This window comes from Lissotriton vulgaris, chromosome 7 (genome assembly GCF_964263255.1).
Source record: "Lissotriton vulgaris chromosome 7, aLisVul1.2, whole genome shotgun sequence".
Lineage (NCBI taxonomy): Eukaryota > Metazoa > Chordata > Amphibia > Caudata > Salamandridae > Lissotriton > Lissotriton vulgaris.
In genome coordinates, this window is record NC_141695.1 from 89,741,980 (window position 1) to 89,765,911 (window position 23,932).

Here is a 23,932-nt window from a genome sequence, read left to right on the forward strand (position 1 = left end):
GGAGGGGCTCTTCCAACCCCCCGATCATCCCCTTTAGCGTGCGGTTGAACCGCTCAACGAGTCCGTTCCCTTGAGGGTGATAGGGGGTCGTGAATCGGTAGGTGACCCCGCACTGTTGCCAGAGGGACTTCATGTATTTGGAAATAAAGTTCGTGCCTCTGTCGCTGACGACTTCTCGGGGGAAGCCCACACGGGAGAAGATCCCCATCAGGGCCCGGCCGACTACCGGGGCGGTCACAGTCCACAGAGGGACAGCCTCAGGGTAGCGGGTGGCGTGGTCCACCAGCACCAAGATGAATCGATGGCCTTGTTTTGTGCGCGGGTCCAGGGGCCCCACAATGTCTATTCCGACCCTCTCAAACGGGGTAGTGACCACGGGAAAAGGTTGTAGGGGAGCTTTTAGCTTGCGGCCGCTCTTTCCACTGGCTTGGCACGTGGGGCAAGATCGGCAATGCTGGTGCACATCGTTCCTCATTTTGGGCCAGAAGAAGTGGGTCACTAGGCGACTGTAGGTTTTATCTTGTCCCAGGTGTCCTGCCAGGGGGACATCGTGGGCCAGGTTTAACAGGAAGTCTCTAAAACGGAGGGGCACCGCTAATACTCGGTTGCTCCGAAGCTCGGCGATTCTTTGCTCGCTGTACAGCAGATCATTGTCCCAGTAGACCCAATGAGTTCCGGAGGTATCCCCTGCGCTTTGGGCGAGCGCTTGCTGGCGGAGTCCCTCGAGGGAGGGACAGGTCTTCTGTTCTTGGCGAAATTGTTCTTGCGTGGGCCCCCCCTCTTGAGGCCACTGGTCGAGGTTAGCGAGGTCGGTATGTTGAGCTGGTTCGGAGGGGATGTCACGGTCGGTGTTTTCGGCTGGGGCGACCGGAGGCGGTGGCGCCGGCCATTCGGGTTCTTCTGGGCGGTGGTTGGCACGGGCGGCCATGGACCGGGTTGTGACGCACGCCCAGTCTGGGACGCCTAACATCCCCAGGTGTTCTCTTCGCTCCACGGCTGCCCACGGAGAGCTTTCAAGGTCATTTCCCAGGAGGCAGTCTACGGGGGCATCGTCTCGGACCGTTACTTTCAACATGCCGGAGACCCCTCCCCATTCGAAAGGGACGCAGGCCATCCGACACAGGCTTTCCGAGTTATCGGCTGATCGTACAGGGCAGAGAATGTTCGGTAGATACTGTTCTGGGGCCACCAGGTGACAGCGGACGGCTGTTACACTGGCCCCGGTGTCACGAAGGGCTTCGGCCTGGCGTCCATTGATGCTCACCCATTGGCTGTACTTCTGGGTGTTAGCGGGTAGGGGGACCCGCGGGACCATGTCTTTCCCCCCTAAGCAGGCTAGAGCCATGGCGGCTGGCTCCCACTCTTGATGCTCTTGTTCGTACTCTTCCTGCTCCTCGGAGATCTGTTCTTCCCCTAGGGCTGCAGCGGCCACTTGGCGGGGTCTTGGGCTCTGGTACTGCGGGCAGTTTGGGTCGTTCGCATAGTGGCTGACTCGTTGACATCGGTGACACGTGACATTGGCTCTGTACCCCGGTCGCGCTGGGGTGCTGCCCCGGTTGGCCGGGGGGGTGGTGCTGGTAGCGGGGGCGACCGGGGCGTTGTCTCTTCCTCGCCCTTGGCCCCCTCCTCCTCCTCTGGGTCGGTGCTGACCATTGTTGTTCCGGTTCTGTTCGTAGGACCCATTCCGGCCCACTCTGGTGATCTCCCACCGGTCAGCTTCGGCTGCGAGCTGCCGGGGATCCGTTAACTTGCTGTCGAGGAGGTGCTGGCGGAGTTCAATGAAGCAATTGTTCGACAGATGCTCCCATACCATCAGATTAAACAGTTGCTCGTAGGTCGTGACGTTGCTTCCTCTGATCCAGCCCTCGAAGGCTCGGCTAAAGTATGTTACATAGTCCACCCAAGTTGTACCCGGGATGCGGGTGCAGTCTCGGAACCTCTGACGGTACATCTCGGGTGTGAGGCCATAGCGGGTGAGGAGTGCCGCTTTCATATGGTCGTAGGAGGTCATCTGGTGGTCCGGGAGCTGTAGCAGGGTGTCGCGGCCCTCATTGAGGAATCTTCCCCATAGACCGGCTCCCCAGTCGCTTCTATCGATCCGGTGTGCAGTCATAGCGATTTCATAGGCCTTAAACCATTGCTGGATGTCGTCCTCTCGGAAATATTCTCGGACAACATCCTTGGGGATGTGTACCTTTTTCTCTGTGGCCCCTGAGGTGGGGGGTCGCTCGGGCACCCCTGCTTCTTTATTCTGCTTGCGCAGGTTGATCTCGGCTAGGTTCCGTTCGTGTTCGTACGCTAGTTTCTTTTCCTCGAGCTCCCTTTGTCTCTGTTTCTCCTCTCTTTCTTCTCGGAGACGCAGGTGCTCTAAGTTGATTTTTTGTTCGGCCAACTTAAGTTCAACGTCCATTTTGAGTCGGGCCATTTCCAGCTCGTGTAGTCGGGTTCTTTCTCTTTCCTGGATCTCGTCTTGCGAGAGACCCGTTCTTTGTCCTTCAGGGGCCGTGGTCGTTTTTTCTGCGGTGCTTTGATCGGGGGTTCCGGCAGCCCCGGTCTCTGCCCAAGATTCTAGGGCATGCTTAAAATCGTCCTTGGTGCTTAGTCCGGTGGTAGCGATACCCAGTTCGATGCAGAATTGTTTTAGTTCACGATGGCTGTACTCCTCCAATTTCTCCATTTGGAATTTCTCGGTTGATCCGCTTTCTTTAGTGGTCATTGTGATTTCGTCGTGGGGTGAGCTACTCTCTGTACGTTTATGCGGTGATTCGGATCGCGCCGCTGGCCACCAATGTTAGACGGACCGGGAGGGTCGGCCGAGATTACGGGGAGAGGTCTCCGGGGAGAGCCGTCTCCAACAACTGTACAGTAAAGTAACTTCCCCCCCACAGACGGACACCACACAAGGTTGAAGGTTAACGAGACTTTATATGCAATTCTTAGGTTACGAAGGTATGATACAAGGAGGTCTGGACTCAGGGGTCCCCTCGATTCTAGTCTCTGGTTTGGGGAAAAGGGGTAGCGGGACAGTCTTTGTTACCACTGATTGGAAAATAGCTCTCAATCCTCGAGCTCGGCGTTCTAGATGATCGGGCCGCGGCGGAGCCAGGCAGGTCCCGAGATGGACGAAGGAAGGACGACGGTCCGCGGCGGAGCCTGCAGGTCCCGGTGAAGATGACGGTTACAACGGTCCGCGGCCACGCCAGCAGGTCCCGACGACGATGATGGATTTGAAGGTTACGAAGGCTGTGGCAGCGCCAACAGGCAGGACGATGGTGCACAGGACAGAGCTACGGCAGCGCCAGTAGTCCGTCAAGGATGAGTTCCTCTTTACGTCTCTCGACTCCAAGATACAACTGCCTTCCTGCTCTGGAGCTGCCCCAGTTATAGGGCTGGTGTGCTTTGATGTCCGGACCCTCGCACTTGGAGGTCGGGAGGTCCGGGATGAGGGAGTCCAGACACCCAGCAGGGGGGTGGAGCCAGTGCCCGGGGAGGCGATGGGTGAGCGGCACTTGGCGGGGGAGAGCCATCGACACCTCTTTCTCCCATTGACTTGCCAAGTAGCCCGCTCACCTCCTGGGTGGAGGGTGGTGCCGGGATGTCTGAGGCCTGGCCAGGCCCAGGGTTGAGGTCGGCCGGAGGCCAGGCGGCCACGTGGTGGAGTGTCCAAGATGGCGCCCCGGGATGGGCGCGTAGACTGGCAGTGGATCGGGCCCACGAGGTTGACATGCTCGAGGGCAGGGGTCCCTGAGGGGACGGAGGGCGTGCAAGGGTGGTGTGTGGTACCTGCGGGACCGGGCTTAGGCCGGGTCGGGTTGGGGGAGAGCGGCCTTCCATGTGGCCTGTCCAACACTCCCCCTCCCGCCAACTTCGCTCTTCCAGCCAAGCCTTCGCCACTGTACCTCGCATCAACAAGACCTCCATGGGAGGCAGATCCTTCTCTTACCTGGCTGCCAAAACATGGAACTCACTCCCCGCTTACCTTCGCCTCACCCAGAATCACCTAGCGTTCAGAAAGCAGCTTAAAACGTGGATATTTGACAAATAATCCTACTCCCCTCCCTAAGCGCCTTGAAACCCTCTGGGTATGTGGTGCGCTATATAAATGTTATGACTTGACTTGACTTGACATTCACTGTTAACTCTAGATGTACAAAAACACCCGTACAGAAACACCCCTTCCAGCAGTTCACCTTTAACTCTAGATGTACGGAAACACCCCTTCCAGCGGTTCACTGTTCACTCTAGATGTACAGAAACACCCCTTCCAGCGGTTCATTGTTAACTCTAGAGGTACAGATACACCCCTTGCAGCAGTTCATTTTTTAACTCGAGATGGACAGATACACTCCTTCCAGTGGTTCACTGTTAACTCTAGATGTACAAAAACACCCCTTCCAGTGGTGCATTGTTGACTCTAGATGTACAGATACATCCCTTGCAGAAGTTCATTGGTAACTCTAGATGTACAGAAGCACCCCTTCCAGCGGTTCACTGTTAACCCTAGATGTACAGAAACACAAGTACAGAAATACCCCTTCCAGCAGTTCACTGTTAACTCTAGATGTACAGAAACACCCCTTCCAGCGGTTCACTGTTCACTCTGTATGTACAGAACCACCCCTTCCAGGGGTTCATTGTTAAATCTAGAGGTACAGATATACACCCATTACAGCAGTTCATTGTTAACTCTAGATGGACAGATACACCCCTTCCAGTGGTTCACTGTTAACTCTAGATGCATAGAAACACCCCTTTCAGCGGTTCATTGTTAACTCTAGATGTACAGAAACACCCCTTCCGGCCGTGCATTGTTAACTCTAGATGAGCAGATACACCCCTTGCAGCAGTTCATTTTTAACTCTAGATGTACAGAAACACCCCTTCCAGCGGTGCATTGTTGACTCTAGATGGACAGATACACCCCTTCCTGTGGTTCTTTGTTAACTCTAGATGGACAGACACACCACTTCCAGCGGTGCATTGCTGACTCTAGATGTACAGAAACACCCCTTCCAGCGGTACAATGTTACCTCTAGATGTACAGAAACACCCCTTCCAGCGGTGCATTGCTGACTCTAGATGTACAGAAACACCCCTTCCAGCGGTTCATTGTTACCTCTAGATGTACAGAAACACCCCTTCCAGCAGTTCACTGTTAACTCTAGATGTATAGAAACACCCCTTCCAGTGGTGCATTGTTGACTCTAGATGTACAGATACACCCCTTCCAGTGGTTCATTGTTACCTCTAGATGTACAGAAACACCCCTTCCAGTGGTTCATTGTTACCTCTAGATGTACAGAAACACCCCTTCCAGCGGTTCATTGTTACCTCTAGATGTACAGAAACACTCCTTCCAGCGGTTCATTGTTACCTCTAGATGTACAGAAACACCTCTTCCAGTGGTGCATTGTTGACTCTAGATGTACAGATACACCCCTTCCAGTGGTTCATTGTTACCTCTAGATGTACAGAAACACCCCTTCCAGTGGTTCATTGTTACCTCTAGATGTACAGAAACACCCCTTCCATCGGTTCATTGTTAACTCTAGATGGACAGATGCACCCCTTCCAGTGGTTCACTCTTAACTCTAGATGGACAGATACAGCCCTTCCAGTGGTTCACTGTTAACTCTAGATGTACAGAAACACCCCTTCCAGCGGTTCACTGTTAACTCTAGATGTATAGAAACACTCCTTCCAGCGGTTCATTGTTATCTCTCGATGTACAAAAACACCCGTACAGAAACACCCCTTCCAGCAGCTCACTGTTAACTCTAGATGTACAGAAACACCCCTTCCAGCGGTTCATTGTTAACTCTAGAGGTACAGATACACCCCTTTCAGCAGTTCATTGTTAACTCTAGATGTACAGAAGCACCCCTTCCAGCGGTTCACTGTTAACTCTAGATGTACAGAAACACCAGTACAGAAACACCCCTTCGAGCAGTTCACTGTTAACTCTAGATGTACAGAAACACCCCTTCCAGCGGTTCACTGTTCACTCTGTATGTACAGAACCAACCCTTCCAGCGGTTCATTGTTAAATCTAGAGGTCCAGATATACACCCATTACAGAAGTTCATTGTTAACTCTAGATGGACAGATACACCCCTTCCAGTGGTTCACTGTTAACTCTAGATGCATAGTAACACCCCTTCCAGCGGTGCATTGTTGACTCTAGATGGACAGATACACCCCTTCCTGTGGTTCATTGTTAACTCTAGATGGACAGACACACCCCTTCCAGCGGTTCAATGTTACCTCTAGATGTACAGAAACACCCCTTCCAGCGGTGCATTGTTGACTCTAGATGTACAGAAACACCCCTTCCAGCGGTTCATTGTTAACTCTAGATGGACAAATACACCCCTTCCAGCGGTTCATGGTTAACTCTAGATGTGCAGAAACAACCCTTCCAGCGGTTCATTGTTAACTCTAGATGGACCGCCCTCATCGCCGCCACCGATGACATCCGAGCCCTGATGGACAATGGAGAAACAGCGGCCCTCATCCTCCTAGACCTCTCCGCGGCATTCGACACGGTCTGCCACCGCACCCTAGTACGGCGCCTCAGCAAAATCGGAATCCAGGACAAGGCGCTGGAATGGATCATCTCCTTCCTCGACGGAAGAACACAGCGAGTCCGCCTACCACCGTACAAGTCAGAGGCCTCCGAAGTCATCTGCGGCGTCCCCCAAGGATCATCCCTGAGCCCCACCCTCTTCAACGTCTACATGAGCCCCCTCGCGGCCATCGTACGCAAACACCACCTCAGCATAATCTCCTACGCCGACGACACCCAGCTGATCCTCTCCCTGACCAACGACCCCGCCGCCGCCAGAGCCAACCTGCACGAAGGGATGAAAGAGGTAGCCGAGTGGATGACGACCAGCCGCCTGAAACTGAACTCGGACAAGACGGAGGTCCTCATCCTGGGCTCCTCACCCTCCGCCTGGGACGACTCCTGGTGGCCTCCCGCCCTGGGCACCGCACCCAAACCGACAGACCATGCACGAAACCTGGGCTTCATCCTGGACTCCTCCCTCTCCATGACCAGGCAAGTCAACAGCGTCTCCTCGGCGTGCTTCAACATCCTACGCATGCTACGGAAGATCTTCTGGTGGATCCCCACAGAGACCAGGAAGACCGTCACCCAGGCCCTCGTCACCAGCTGACTGGACTACAGCAACGCCCTCTACGCCGGGACCACCGCCAAGCTCCAGAAGAGACTCCAGCGGATCCAAAACGCCTCAGCCAGACTCATCCTCGACATCCCACGATCCAGCCACATCTCCGGACATCTGAGAGACCTTCACTGGCTCCCCGTCAACAAGAGAATCACCTTCCGCCTCCTCACCCACGCACACAAAGCCCTACACGACCAAGGCCCGAGCTACCTCAACAGCCGAGTCAACTTCTACGCTCCCAAACGCCACCTCCGATCAGCCAACCACGCCCTCGCCGCCGTCCCCCGCATCCGAAGAGCGACTACAGGAGGAAGGTCCTTCTCCTACCTGGCCGCCAAGACCTGGAACTCCCTCCCGTCCGACCTGCGCCTGACCCAAGACCACCTCTCCTTCAGGAAGAAGCTGAAGACCTGGCTGTTCGAGCAGTAGCGGCACCCCCCCCCCAGCGCCTTGAGACCCTACGGGTATGTAGCGCGCTTTATAAGTGTCACTGATTGATTGATTGATTGATTGGACAAATACACCCCTTCCAGCGGTTCATTGTTAACTCTAGATGTACAGAAACACCCCTTCCAGCGGGTCACTGTTAACTCTAGATGTACAGAAACACCCCGTCCAGCGGTTCACTGATAACTCTAGATGTACAGAAACACTCCTTCCGGCGGTGCATTGTTGACTGTAGATGTACAGAAACACCCCTTCCAGTCTTTCACTGTTAACTTTAGATGTACAGAAACACCCGTACAGAAACACCCCTTCCAGCGGTTCATTGATAACTCTAGATGTACAGAAACACCTCTTCCGGCGGTGCATTGTTGACTCTAGATGTACTGAAACACCCCTTCCAGCGGTTCATTGTTAACTCCAGATGTATAGAAACACCCCTTCCGGCGGTGCATTGTTGACTCTAGATGTACAGAAACACCCATTCCAGCCACTCACTGTTAACTTTAGATGCACAGACACACCACTTCCGGCGGTCCACTGTTAACTTTAGATGCACAGAAACACCCCTTCCGGCGGTGCATTGCTGACTCTAGATGTACTGAAACACCCCTTCCAGCTGTTCATTGTTAACTCTAGAGGAACAGAGACACCCCTTCCGGCGGTGCATTGTTAACTCTAGATGTACAGAAACACACGTTCCAGCGCTGCATTGTTAACTCCAAATGTACAGAAACACCCCCCAGCGGTGCATTGTTGACTCTAGATGTACTGAAACATCCCTTCCAGCGGTTCATTGTTAACTCTAGATGTACAGAAACATCCCTTCCAGCGGTTCATTGTTAACTCTAGATGGACAAATACACCCCTTCCAGCGGTTCATTGTTAACTCTAGATGTACAGAAACACCCCCTCCAGCGGTTCACTGTTAACTCTAGATGTACAGAAACACCCGTACAGAAACACCCCTTCCAGCGGTTCACTGATCACTCTAGATGTACAGAAACACCCCTTCCAGTCTTTCACTGTTAACTTTAGATGTACAGAAACACCCGTACAGAAACATCCCTTCCAGCGGTTCATTGATAACTCTAGATGTACAGAAAGTCCTCTTCCGGCGGTGCATTGTTGACTCTAGATGTACTGAAACACCCCTTCCAGCGGTTCATTGTTAACTCTAGATGTACAGAAGCACCCCTTCCAGCGGTGCATTGTTGACTCTAGATGGACAGATACACCCTTTCCTATGGTTCATTGTTAACTCTAGATGGACAGACACACCCCTTCCAGCGGTTCAATGTTACCTCTAGATGTACAGAAACACCCCTTTCAGTGGTGCATTGTTGACTCTAGATGTACAGAAACACCCCTTCCAGCAGTTCATTGTTACCTCTAGATGTACAGAAACACCCCTTCCAGCAGTTCAATGTTAACTCTAGATGTATAGAAACACCCCTTCCAGCGGGTCCTTGTTAACTCTAGATGTACTGAAACACCCCTTCCAGCGGTGCATTGTTGACTCTAGATGGACAGATATACCCCTTCCAGTGGTTCATTGTTACCTCTAGATGTACAGAAACACCCCTTCCAGTGGTTCATTGTTACCTCTAGATGTACAGAAACACCCCTTCCAGCGGTGCATTGTTGACTCTAGATGTGCAGAAAAACCCCTTCCAGCTATTCATTGTTAACTCTAGATGGACAAATACACCCATTCCAGCGGTTCATTGTTAACTCTAGATGTGTAGAAGCACCCCTTCCAGCGGTCCTTGTTAACTCTAGATGTACTGAAACACCCCTTCCAGCGGTACATTGTTGACTCTAGATGGACAGATACACCCCTTCCAGTGGTTCATTGTTACCTCTAGATGTACAGAAACACCCCTTCCAGTGGTTCATTGTTACCTCTAGATGTACAGAAACACCCCTTCCACCGGTGCATTGTTGACTCTAGATGTACAGAAAAACCCCTTCCAGCGGTTCATTGTTAACTCTAGACGGACAAATACACCCCTTCCAGCGGGTCATAATTAACTCTAGATGTACAGAAACACCCCTTCCAGCGGTTCATTGTTAACTCTAGATGGACAAATACACCCCTTCCAGCGGTTCATTGTTAACTCTAGATGTACAGAAACACTCCCTCCAGCGGTTCACTGTTAACTCTAGATGTACAGAAACACCCGTACAGAAATACCCCTTCCAGCGGTTCACTGATAACTCTAGATGTACAGAAACACCTCTTCCGGCGGTGCATTGTTGACTCTAGATGTACTGAAACACTCCTTCCAGCGGTTCATTGTTAACTCCAGATGTACAGAAACACCCCTTCCGGCGGTGCATTGTTGACTCTAGATGTACAGCAACACCCGTTCCAGCCGTTCACTGCTAACTTTAGATGCACAGACACACCACTTCCGGCGGTTCACTGTTAACTTTAGATGCACAGAAACACCCCTTCCGGCGGTGCATTGCTGACTCTAGATGTACTGAAACACCCCTTCCAGCGGTTCATTGTTAACTCTAGAGGTACAGATACACCCCTTCCGGTGGTGCATTGTTGACTTTAGATGTACAGAAACACCCGTTCCAGCGGTGCATTGTTGACTCCAAATGTACAGAAACACCCCCCAGCGGTGCATTGTTGACTCTAGATGTAATGAAACACCCCTTCCAGCGGTTCATTGTTAACTCTAGATGTACAGAAACACCCCTTCCAGCGGTTCATTGTTAACTCTAGATGGACAAATACACCCCTTCCAGCGGTTCATTGTTAACTCTAGATGTACAGAAACACCCCCTCCAGCGGTTCACTGTTAACTCTAGAGGTACAGAAACACCCGTACAGAAACTCCCCTTCCAGCGGTTCACTGATAACTCTAGAGGTACAGAAACACCCCTTCCGGCGGTGCATTGTTGACTCTAGATGTACAGAAACACCCCTTCCAGTCTCTCACTGTTAATTTTAGATGTACAGAAACACCCATACAGAAACACCCCTTCCAGCGGTTCATTGACAACTCTAGATGTACAGAAACACCTCTTCCGGCGGTGCATTGTTGATTTAGATGTACTGAAACACCCCTTCCAGCGATTCATTGTTAACTCTAGATGTACAGAAACACCTCTTCCAGCGGTGCATTGTTGACTCTAGATGGACAGATACACCCCTTCCTGTGGTTCATTGTTAACTCTAGATGGACAGACACACCCCTTCCAGCGGTTCAATGTTACCTCTAGATGTACAGAAACACCCCTTCCAGCGGGTCACTGTTAACTCTAGATGTACAGAAACACCCGTACAGAAACACCCCTTCCAGCGGTTCACTGATAACTCTAGATGTACAGAAACACTCCTTCCGGCGGTGCATTGTTGACTGTAGATGTACAGAAACACCCCTTCCAGTCTTTCACTGTTAACTTTAGATGTACAGAAACACCCGTACAGAAACACCCCTTCCAGCGGTTCATTGATAACTCTAGATGTACAGAAACACCTCTTCCGGCGGTGCATTGTTGACTCTAGATGTACTGAAACACCCCTTCCAGCGGTTCATTGTTAACGCCAGATGTATAGAAACACCCCTTCCGGCGGTGCATTGTTGACTCTAGATGTACAGAAACACCCATTCCAGCCACTCACTGTTAACTTTAGATGCACAGACACACCACTTCCGGCGGTCCACTGTTAACTTTAGATGCACAGAAACACCCCTTCCGGCGGTGCATTGCTGACTCTAGATGTACTGAAACACCCCTTCCAGCTGTTCATTGTTAACTCTAGAGGAACAGAGACACCCCTTCCGGCGGTGCATTGTTAACTCTAGATGTACAGAAACACACGTTCCAGCGCTGCATTATTAACTCCAAATGTACAGAAACACCCCCCAGCGGTGCATTGTTGACTCTAGATGTACTGAAACATCCCTTCCAGCGGTTCATTGTTAACTCTAGATGTACAGAAACACCCCTTCCAGCGGTTCATTGTTAGCTCTAGATGGACAAATACACCCCTTCCAGCGGTTCATTGTTAACTCTAGATGTACAGAAACACCCCCTCCAGCAGTTCACTGTTAACTCTAGATGTACAGAAACACTCCTACAGAAACACCCCTTCCAGCGGTTCACTGATCACTCTAGATGTACAGAAACACCCCTTCCAGTCTTTCACTGTTAACTTTAGATGTACAGAAACACCCGTACAGAAACATCCCTTCCAGCGGTTCATTGATAACTCTAGATGTACAGAAAGTCCTCTTCCGGCAGTGCATTGTTGACTCTAGATGTACTGAAACACCCCTTCCAGCGGTTCATTGTTAACTCTAGATGTACAGAAGCACCCCTTCCAGCGGTGCATTGTTGACTCTAGATGGACAGATACACCCTTTCCTATGGTTCATTGTTAACTCTAGATGGACAGACACACCCCTTCCAGCGGTTAAATGTTACCTCTAGATGTACAGAAACACCCCTTCCAGCGGTTCATTGTTAACTCTAGATGGACAAATACACCCCTTCCAGCGGTTCATTGTTAACTCTAGATGTACAGAAACACCCCCTCCAGCGGTTCACTGTTAACTCTAGAGGTACAGAAACACCCGTACAGAAACTCCCCTTCCAGCGGTTCACTGATAACTCTAGAGGTACAGAAACACCCCTTCCGGCGGTGCATTGTTGACTTTAGATGTACAGAAACACCCATACAGAAACACCCCTTCCAGCGGTTCATTGACAACTCTAGATGTACAGAAACACCTCTTCCGGCGGTGCATTGTTGACTTTAGATGTACTGAAACACCCCTTCGAGCGATTCATTGTTAACTCTAGATGTACAGAAACACCCCTTTCAGCGGTGCATTGTTGACTCTAGATGTACAGAAACACCCCTTCCAGCAGTTCATTGTTACCTCTAGATGTACAGAAACACCCCTTCCAGCAGTTCACTGTTAACTCTAGATGTATAGAAACACCCCTTCCAGCGGGTCCTTGTTAACTCTAGATGTACTGAAACACCCCTTCCAGCGGTGCATTGTTGACTCTAGATGGACAGATATACCCCTTCCAGTGGTTCATTGTTACCTCTAGATGTACAGAAACACCCCTTCCAGTGGTTCATTGTTACCTCTAGATGTACAGAAACACCCCTTCCAGCGGTGCATTGTTGACTCTAGATGTGCAGAAAAACCCCTTCCAGCTATTCATTGTTAACTCTAGATGGACAAATACACCCCTTCCAGCGGTTCATTGTTAACTCTAGATGTGTAGAAACACCCCTTCCAGCGGTCCTTGTTAACTCTAGATGTACTGAAACACCCCTTCCAGCGGTACATTGTTGACTCTAGATGGACAGATACACCCCTTCCAGTGGTTCATTGTTACCTCTAGATGTACAGAAACACCCCTTCCAGTGGTTCATTGTTACCTCTAGATGTACAGAAACACCCTTTCCAGCGGTGCATTGTTGACTCTAGATGTACAGAAAAACCCCTTCCAGCGGTTCATTGTTAACTCTAGATGGACAAATACACCCCTTCCAGCGGGTCATAATTAACTCTAGATGTACAGAAACACCCCTTCCAGCGGTTCATTGTTAACTCTAGATGGACAAATACACCCCTTCCAGCGGTTCATTGTTAACTCTAGATGTACAGAAACACCCCCTTCAGCGGTTCACTGTTAACTCTAGATGTACAGAAACACCCGTACAGAAATACCCCTTCCAGCGGTTCACTGATAACTCTAGATGTACAGAAACACCTCTTCCGGCGGAGCATTGTTGACTCTAGATGTACTGAAACACTCCTTCCAGCGGTTCATTGTTAACTCCAGATGTACAGAAACACCCCTTCCGGCGGTGCATTGTTGACTCTAGATGTACAGCAACACCCGTTCCAGCCGTTCACTGCTAACTTTAGATGCACAGACACACCACTTCTGGCGGTTCACTGTTAACTTTAGATGCACAGAAACACCCCTTCCGGCGGTGCATTGCTGACTCTAGATGTACTGAAACACCCCTTCCAGCGGTTCATTGTTAACTCTAGAGGTACAGATACACCCCTTCCGGTGGTGCATTGTTGACTTTAGATGTACAGAAACACCCTTTCCAGCGGTGCATTGTTGACTCCAAATGTACAGAAACACCCCCCAGCGGTGCATTGTTGACTCTAGATGTAATGAAACACCCCTTCCAGCGGTTCATTGTTAACTCTAGATGTACAGAAACACCCCTTCCAGCGGTTCATTGTTAACTCTAGATGGACAAATAGACCCCTTCCAGTGGTTCATTGTTAACTCTAGATGTACAGAAACACCCCCTCCAGCGGTTCACTGTTAACTCTAGAGGTACAGAAACACCCGTACAGAAACACCCCTTCCAGCGGTTCACTGATAACTCTAGAGGTACAGAAACACCCCTTCCGGCGGTGCATTGTTGACTCTAGATGTACAGAAACACCCCTTCCAGTCTCTCACTGTTAATTTTAGATGTACAGAAACACCCATACAGAAACACCCCTTCCAGCGGTTCATTGACAACTCTAGATGTACAGAAACACCTCTTCCGGCGGTGCATTGTTGACTTTAGATGTACTGAAACACCCCTTCGAGCGATTCATTGTTAACTCTAGATGTACAGAAACACCCCTTCCAGCGGTGCATTGTTGACTCTAGATGGACAGATACACCCCTTCCTGTGGTTCATTGTTAACTCTAGATGGACAGACACACCCCTTCCAGCGGTTCAATGTTACCTCTAGATGTACAGAAACACCCCTTCCAGCGGTGCATTGTTGACTCTAGATGTACAGAAACACCCCTTCCAGCGGTTCATTGTTACCTCTAGATGTACAGAAACGCCCCTTCCAGCAGTTCACTCTTAACTCTGGATGTATAGAAACACCCCTTCCAGCGGGTCCTTGTTAACTCTAGATGTACTGAAACACCCCTTCCAGCGGTGCATTGTTGACTCTAGTTGGACAGATACACCCCTTCCAGTGGTTCATTGTTACCTCTAGATGTACAGAAACACCCCTTCCAGTAGTTCATTGTTACCTCTAGATGTATAGAAACACCCCTTCCAGCGGTGCATTGTTGACTCTAGATGTACAGAAACACCCCTTCCAGCGGTTCACTGTTAACTCTAGATGGACAAATACACCCCTTCCAGCGGTTCATTGTTAACTCTAGATGGACAAATACACCCCTTCCAGCGGTTCATTGTTAACTCTAGATGTACAGAAACACCCCCTCCAGCGGTTCACTGTTAACTCTAGATGTACAGAAACACCCGTACAGAAACACCCCTTCCAGCGGTTCACTGATAACTCTAGATGTACAGAAACACCTCTTCCGGCGGTGCATTGTTAACTCTAGATGTACAGAAACACCCCTTCCAGTCTTTCACTGTTAATTTTAGATGTACAGAAACACCCGTACAGAAACACCCCTTCCAGCGGTTCATTGATAACTCTAGATGTACAGAAACACCTCTTCCGGCGGTGCATTGTTGACTCTAGATGTACTGAAACACCACTTCCAGCGGTTCATTGTTAACTCTAGATGTACAGAAACACCCCTTCCGGCGGTGAATTGTTGACTCTAGATGTACAGAAACACCAGTTCCAGCCGTTCACTGTTAACTTTAGATGCACAGACACACCACTTCCAGCGGTTCACTGTTATCTTTAGATGCACAGAAACACCCCTTCCGGCGGTGCATTGCTGACTCTAGATGTACTGAAACACCCCTTCCAGCGGTTCATTGTTAACTCTAGAGGTACAGAAACACCCGTTCCAGAAGTGCATTGTTGACTCCAAATGTACAGAAACACCCCCCAGCGGCGCATTGTTGACTCTAGATGTACAGAAACACCCCTTCCAGTCTTTCACTGTTAACTTTAGATGTACAGAAATACCCATACAGAAACACCCCTTCCAGCGGTTCATTGTTAACTCTAGAGGTACAGATACACCCCTTCCGGCGGTGCATTGTTGACTCTAGATGTACAGAAACACCTGTTCCAGCGGTGCATTGTTGACTACAAATGTACAGAAACACCCCCCAGCGGTGCATTCTCGACTCTAGATGTACAGAAACACCCCTTCCAGTCTTTCACTGTTAACTTTAGATGTACAGAAATACCTGTACAGAAACACCCCTTCCAGTGGTTCATTGATAACTCTAGATGTACAGAAACACCTCTTCCGGCGGGGCATTGTTGACTCTATATGTACTGAAACACCCCTTCCAGCGGTTCATTGTTAACTGTAGATGTACAGAAACACCCTTTCAGGCGGTGCATTGTTACCTCTAGATGGACAGATACACCCCTTCCAGCGGTGCATTGTTGACTTTAGATGTAAAGAAACACCCCTTCCAGCAGTTCACTGTTAACTTTAGATGCACAGAAACACCCCTTCCGGCGGTGCATTGCTGACTCTAGATGTACTGAAACACCCCTTCCTGCGGTTCCTTGTTAACTCTAGAGGTACAGATACACCCCTTCCGGCGGTGCATTGTTAACTCTTAATGGACAGATACACCCCTTCCAGCGGTGCATTGTTGACTTTAGATGTACAGAAACACCCCTTCCAGCAGTGCATTGTTGACTTTAGATGTACAGAAACACCCCTTCCAGCAGTTCACTGTTAACTCTAGATGTACAGAAACACCCCTTCCGGCGGTGCATTGTTGACTCTAGATGTACAGAAACACCCGTTCCAGCAGTGCATTGTTGACTCTAGATGTACAGAAACATTTGTTCCAGCCGTTCACTGTTAACTTTAGATGCACAGACACACCCCTTCCGGCGGTGCACTGTTAACTTCAGATGCACAGAAACACCCCTTCCGGCGGTGCAATGTTGACTTTAGATGTACAGAAACACCAGTTCCAGCCGTTCACTGTTAACTTTTGATGCACAGACACACCACTTCCTGCGGTTCACTGTTAACTTCAGATGCACAGAAACACCCCTTCCGGCGGTGCATTGTTGACTTTAGATGTACAGAAACACCAGTTCCAGCCGTTCACTGTTAACTTTTGACGCACAGACACACCACTTCCTGCGGTTCACTGTTAACTTCAGATGCACAGAAACACCCCTTCCGGCGGTGCATTGTTGACTTTAGATGTACAAAAACACCCGTTCCAGCCGTTCACTGTTAACTTTTGACGCACAAACACACCACTTCCGGCGGTTCACTGTTAACTTTAGATGCACAGAAACACCCCTTCCGGAGGTGCATTGTTGACTATAGATGGACAGATCCACCCTGTTCAGTTGTGCATTGCTGTTGATAGATGTTCCAATTCACCCTGTATATGTATATTGGTGATGCTAAACTTAGAGATACACACTTACCAGCTGGGTCCTGTTGATGCCAGATGTACAGACAGCGCCCTTGTACCCACCAAGCTCAGTGTCACTTTTATCACCTCATTGGGAGGAGAGACTCATACTCCTGGTATTTCCCCATAGATAGCATTACCCATGAAACATGAATATACCTCCAGTTTAAGATTACCTTCACCTCACGGATGCTGTGCCTTGCTGTTGCATGCCTACCTTCAATCTTACCAACAGTTTGTGATATATTTAAAGTGATTTCTTCTTCTTCTAAAGTGAAGAATGTCATGGAAGTGGACCGAGGTTCTGAAATCTGTGCTGTGTTTCTCAGGGTACTGTCCACCCAGACATCGGGGTACTGTGTCATGCAGCCCCTCTCGCGCTCTTCGTCCAACGCCAGCAGCTGCTGCAGTGGAATCCGGGAGAACGAGACATCGGAGGAGGAAGACAATGATGGGGTAAGGCTGAGGGAAGGAAGTCTCTGCTGTGCATTCAATCACTTGTCACCTTTTCACTTGATTGCTTCGGCCTCTCTGTGCTTGTAGCTTCTTTCTTCTCTTGTTGAACAAACATTGACCAAACTAGATGAAAATGCAAGATGGAATTCATTGATATATTGACCGGGTTCGGAAGATGGCTACTATATCGGGTAAAGTCAGTCATGTGATGCTGTCAGTCAGGTAATTGTTAGGACCTGTATATTTTTTTAGTTCTGGAGGATACATCTCATGGACAGATGTGTACAGATTAGGCAGATCCACAGAAGGCCTGACATTAAGATGCAACATCTGCATGTAGTGCCTGCAGGCGCTTACAAGTACTTGCCAGATTTGGTGCATTCTTCGACCAGCCACATAAAATACTGCAACTAAGTCAATAACAGGATGTCTCCTTTCACTCATTTCATCTTACACATAAACAAAAAAATATTGTCCTCCCTGTCTACCTTCCACCCACTCCATTGTGTACAGTATAATTTCCTTTATCCATGTGCTGCTTACATTTCATTATTTGACAATTATAGTTGACTAACCTTCCCTTCCCCATTCCTTTCACTTCCCTTCCCTTCCCTTCACTTCCCTTCCCTTTCCTTCCCTTCACCTTCCCTCCCCTCCCCTTCCCTTCTCCCTTCCTTTCCCTTCCTTTCCCTTCCCTTCCCTTCCCTTCCCTTCCCTTCCCTTCCTTTCCTTTCCTTTCCTTTCCTTTCCTTTCCTTTCCTTTCCTTTCCTTTCCTTTCCTTTCCCTTCCCTTCCCTTCCCTTCCCTTCCCTTCCCTTCCCTTCCCTTCCCCTCACCTTCCCTTCACCTTCCCTCCCCTTCCCTTCCCTTCCCTTCTCCTTTCCTTTCCTTTCCTTTCCTTTCCTTTCCTTTCCTTTCCTTTCCTTTCCTTTCCTTTCCTTTCCTTTCCTTTCCTTTCCTTTCCTTTCCTTTCCTTTCCTTTCCTTTCCTTTCCTTTCCTTTCCCTTCCCTTCCCTTCCCTTCCGTCCCCTTGCCTTCCCTTCCCTTCCCTTCCCTCCCTTGCCCTCTCCTCTCCTCTACCCTTGTCCTCTCCTCCCCAGGAAATGACGAACTCCTCAGATGGTCAGTCAAAGCGGGACTCCCTTGGCCAAAGCGGGTGGTTTGACGATAGCGCGTGTACCCCCAGCAATGGCAGCTCACCAGGTATCTACACGGCTACAGACGTTAATATAAAGATGGTGGTTATTAAATGTCTTCCCCATTGTCACGTTGCAGTATTTCTGATGGTACTTTATTTTTCCTGAATGCACACTTGTTTCCTCAGTGAGAGTCAGAGGAAACAAAAAAACTATAACTTAATACACAAGTCTGGTGCAGGTTAGAAGGACCCAAGAACCAAGAGAAGAGAGACAGTAAACACAAAGCAGGATATCATGACTCACACCCTGTGGTGTTTCAGACCAAATGGGTAAAGAGCTGAGTTAAGACTCAAGCAGGCCATCTTCACCACATCACTGTACCTTTGGTCTCACTACAGTGAGGTGGAAGCACCTCAAAATGTTGGTCATGTGCTAATGGTCATAAGCCAGATATGCAGCTCAAGGCTTGATGTTAGAAATTGGGTTTCCAGTTAGCAGAGGTGTGCACCCTGTCCAAGCAGGAACCACAATCCTAGCCACGGTAAGTGTAGTACACACTAAGGGGCAAATTTACAAGCCCCTTGCACCACCGGTGCGTCACTTTTTTTATGCACCGGCAGTGCATTTTAGTCCCCCATATTTACAAGGACAGGAAAATCCACCCTGTGTGACTTTTCCTGTTCTTGTAAATATGGCCCCTTTACACGCAGCACTTTGCGTAAAAGGGGCGCTCCATGGGTGTTGCTGTATGTGTTCCCATGCAACACACATGGAATCAGACACAATTCCAGATGTACGAAAAACGTAAATTTAAAAATGCGTCTGAATGCTACACCTCCCCAGAGGAGGCATAGGGAGGCGCCACAAGGAGAAATGTATTAATTTCTCCTTGTTTTTTTCCTCTTTCTATGTGTGCTGCATTCTGCAGCACACATAGAAAGCGGAAATCACCTCTGGGGATTGTTTATGCACAGGAGGGTGTCCCTTCCTACACATAAACAATCAGCAAAAAATGACGTTTTGCAAGTTCTATGTGTGCCAATGCAGCACACATAGAAGTTGAAAAACACAATTTTTGATTGTTTATGTGCAGGAAGGGAACCCTTCCTGTACATAAACAATCTGCCCACAACGCAGGCATCCTTGCACCATGGTGCAAGGGTGCATATTCTGGCGCATGGCAGCAGTTTGTGCGCCAGCGCAGGTGGAAGCACATAGATGCAACATATTGTTGTAAATATGTTGCATCCCTGTGCTTTGAAAGTGACTCAATGCAAAGCAGCCAAATGGCTTGTGGCATGCACGGAGTCACTTTCCTTGTAAATATGCCCCGTAATGTTTACCTGTGCTTACCTCTGGTAGCTTGGCACAGAGCAGTCAAGCTAAACTAAAGAGGCAATGTGTAAAGTATTTGTGCACATACAGTAATAAAGTGAAAACACCACAAAAGTACTCTACACCAGATTAGAAAAATAGCCAGTATTTATCTGATTAGAACAAGACCAAAATGATAAAAATCCAACATACACAAGTCAAGATATGAATTTTGTAAGATGAAATCAAAATTAGTTCTTAGAAATCAATAGTTCCAACTGGGTCTATTTGGTTGTGTTTGACCGGGGCGAATCCCAAGATTCAGTCCAATTGCGATGGAGCACAGGCCAGTTACAGGAGTCATGCAGACCTGTAGACAGTAACTTGGATGCGTCGATGCTAAGGGGTGATGCATTAAACAAAGGAGGGGATGAATCACTCTTGAAGGTGATGCGCCATTTCCGAAGTCCGGCAACATCAATTATGCGTCAATGTCAAGAGCGTGATGCGTCTGATGTCGAATCACTGGGCTGTAAGTGATGCATTGGCACAAATCCACGCAGGGCCGGAAAGCCGCCGGATTTGGGGACGGTGCGTCGCAGACGTCTGCAACTCAGTTTTCGAAACTCGTGCCGCAGCTGTGAGTTAGAGGCGCGTTGTTTGCAAAGTTACGGCTGTGTTTCAAGCTGAGGTCTTTGCATAACGCAGTCGACAATGCAGGCAACGTCGATATCGCAGAGTAATGCACCAATTCTGATCTATGCTTTAGTGTCAATGCGCTGGTTTCTTGGCACCAACCACTCAATTCCAAGTGTCCAGGACTGGATTAGGCACCACTTGGCAGAGAAGGACTCACAGCAGAGGAGCCCAGGTACTGGTTGCAAGATTCAGGTGAAGTCTTTGATAGCCCTGAGATTTTAGAAACAGGAGGCAAGCCCAACAAGCCCTTGGAGAACCTTTAGAGATGCAGGCTGTAAGGAGGCAAGGCCAGTCCTTTCCCTACAAGGCAAGAAGCAGCCGGCAGCAGGCCAACATAGGAAAGCAAGCCGTAAAGTGGTAGTCCCTTCTGGCAGCACAATAGCTCTTCTTCCTGGTAGAATGTCCTCAGTTTCAGAAGTTTTCTTAGAATATGGTATCAGAGGTCCATTACTTATAACCATTTTAGTCTTTGAAGTAGGAAGACTTCAATGTAAGGTCTTTGTAGCGCACAAGACCCGGTCCTAGCTCCAGACACACTTTAGGGAGGTATGCAGCTCTTTGTGCGGGGACAGGCACATCCCTATTCAGGTGCAAGTGTCAGCTCCTCCCTCTCACTCTAGCTCAGGAAGACCCTTCAGCCTGGGGATGGACCATCATGATATGCAGGGCACACCTCAGCTCCCTTTGTGTGTGACTGTCTAGAGGGAATGCACTAAGCTCAGCTGTTACCCAACCAGACGTGAATTCCGAGACAGGCAGACTCACAGAATGGTTAAAGTAAGTAAAGGGCAACTTTCTAAAAGTTGCATTTTCAGACCTGTAACTTAAAATCCAACTTCACTAAAAGATGTGATATTAAATTGTGAGTCCAGAGACACCAAATGTACGTTTCCCATCTTTTCCCAATTGGAAGTTACACTTGTAACAAGTTACGTAACGTGTTACAAGGTAGCTCCAATGCAAACCGGTGAGAGAGATAGGCCCTGCTTTAGTGAAAAACGAATTTAGGAGGTGTTCACTAACAGGAAATATAAAACTCAAAAGCACATTTCCTACCTTTTTAATACACTGCACCCCGCCCATAGGGCTACCTAAAGCCTACCTTAGGTGTGACTTATATGTAATAAAAGGGAAGGCTTGGGCTTGGCAAGTAGGTGAACGTACCAGATCGAAATGGCAGTTGAAATCTGCTCACACAGGCTCTGCAGTGGCAGATCTGAAACATGTTTTAAAGAGCTACTGATGTGGGTGGCCCAATCAGTGCTGCAGGCCTACTAGTAGCATTTAATTTACAGGGACTGGGCCCACATAGTGCACTATACTAAAGACTTATCAGTAAACCAAATATATTCATGGAGAAACCAAAAATGTCATTACATTTTAGAGACAGAGCACATGCACTGTAGCACTGGTTAGCAGTGAAAAAGCGTACAGAGTCCTAAAGTCAGCAAATACAAGGTTCAACATGAAGTCTAAGCAGGAGTTCAAAAATAAAATAAAAAAAGGTCCGGGGAATGCATTTGAAAAGATGCCAGGTGTAACAGGTGATATGAATATTCAGATTTAGCAGTCCGGCCCAGAATATGTGCTATTTGGTTTATCTCAAGTGTTTGGGGGCATATGCTGAGAGCAATGTGCAATGGTGGAAAGCTCTTGGATCTCACTCTGGTGGTTTCATGTTGTGGATTTGACCGACTAAATAATTGTGGATTTGAGACTATGAATACAATCAATCACTTTCCTAAAAGAAGGTCATTGTGGAAGTACAAACACCCAACACATGCGTAAATGCAACACCAGCCCTAAACAAGAGCAGGTTACAATTCCACCGTACTCGTCCAGGATACTTATTATCTCTTACTGAGCACCAGAGAGACAACAACTGTCCCCTTAACTGGAAATAGACAACATCATTTCTAGAAACTACCTTCACAGAACAGTCAGAACACATTTTACATACCCATATGAAGAACAGTGGTGTAAAACGAGGGGGGGGGGGGGGGTTTGTGAATGTTTCAAATAACCCTATGTTTCCTCTACTCTCATTACACACAACTTTCTGATATTCAACTACAATTCAATGGATAAATATCAATGTGGAAGCATTGCTGATGGTATTTTGTTTTGTCTATGGTATAGAGATTAATGAAAATAATACAAAATATGGGACAAACCAACCTTTATTTGCATGTGTGTGAATGTGGTGGTGTGTGCTTGTTTAGATTGACAGAAAAATAACAATATAAATGTAAGTTCTAGAATTTAGTATATTCTTAGTTTACATTGAAATTCTCGCCCTTTCTTCTAGTCACCAAACTCCTCCGCTTTGGAAGCTCTTCTGGTTCAGAGGAAAAGGTGAAAGACAATAAGACCGACTCCCAGCGCTATATTCCAGTAAGTGCTTCACTAGTTCTCCTGCTCTCCCCTCCCCTGCTGCTGCACATAGAAGTGAGGATGGCATGTGTAGGTTCCCAGGCGACTAGCCCAGGGAGTCCTATGGGTCGAACAGAATTTGGCTAAAAGAAGACATTTCCTTGTCCTGCAGGCCTCCATTTTGTGCTGTGTGTGATGTCATCGCTGGAGGGGTGTCGCAGTGCATGCTGGGTAATGCACAGGTAAAGGAGGCAGGAATATGGCACCCAGCCTACATAATTCTGGCATTGTTTTTTGCTTAATTGTGTCATCCAAGTGGGTTAAATTATTGGGACGTTTTTATTGGAGGAATTGCATGACAAGTGTCAATTTTAGAATTCTCTTAATCCAAAGGTACACAATCTGACAAAGTTGTAGACAAAGTGAGTTGGTGTTACATATCTTTGAGTGTTTACCTACTAGTCATGGAAGACTGGGAGATATCCAAAAAAAGGAAAATGGAGTTATTTCTTTATGGATGGAGTCGACGATCACTACATACTGGCTGCATTACCCAATTAACATACATTTCTGCAGTTGAGATATAGGAAGGCACAAGACATATTGCTGCATACTACCCACCTAACCTTTAACTGAAGAGGGCCCTAATGACCCCTCAAAAAGGACCTGAGCATCAGTGGCACGGGTCCAACGTCAACCTGAAAAATACAAATATTCCACGTATAATTAGTCAGTAAGTGATAATGATAACAGCCACCTCCATGACTAGCCACTGAAGGCAGTTTCCTTGCCTGATGAGCTGGGTCTGCTTTACCGAGTACCCTAGACAAGTGACCACCACTCAGATGGACTGGAACCTGCACCTCCCCTCCTCCACAGCGCCTTGAGACCCTAACGGGTGACTAGTCACACATAACAAACATGTGATTGATTAATTGACTATTACACCCTATTGCCCTAATCCT

The 23,932-nt window shown here is 48.6% G+C and overlaps 1 protein-coding gene across 3 annotated transcripts in view; it reads left to right on the forward strand.

Moving 5' to 3' along the window:
* The window catches only part of LOC147700862 (rap1 GTPase-activating protein 1-like), a 332,204-nt gene that overhangs the window by 299,065 nt on the left and 9,207 nt on the right, over positions 1–23,932 (forward strand). Inside the window, exons 21-24 of one of the 3 annotated variants that reach the window (XM_086929761.1) lie at positions 17,316–17,442; positions 18,543–18,645; positions 22,903–22,988; positions 23,140–23,209. In XM_086929761.1, coding sequence (XP_086785887.1) covers positions 17,316–17,442; positions 18,543–18,645; positions 22,903–22,988; positions 23,140–23,163 — 340 coding nt within the window. In that variant the 3' untranslated portion in view covers positions 23,164–23,209. The remainder of the gene's footprint in view (positions 1–17,315; positions 17,443–18,542; positions 18,646–22,902; positions 22,989–23,139; positions 23,210–23,932) is intronic. The other 2 variants (XR_015297415.1, XM_086929762.1) reach the window with 2 other exon arrangements.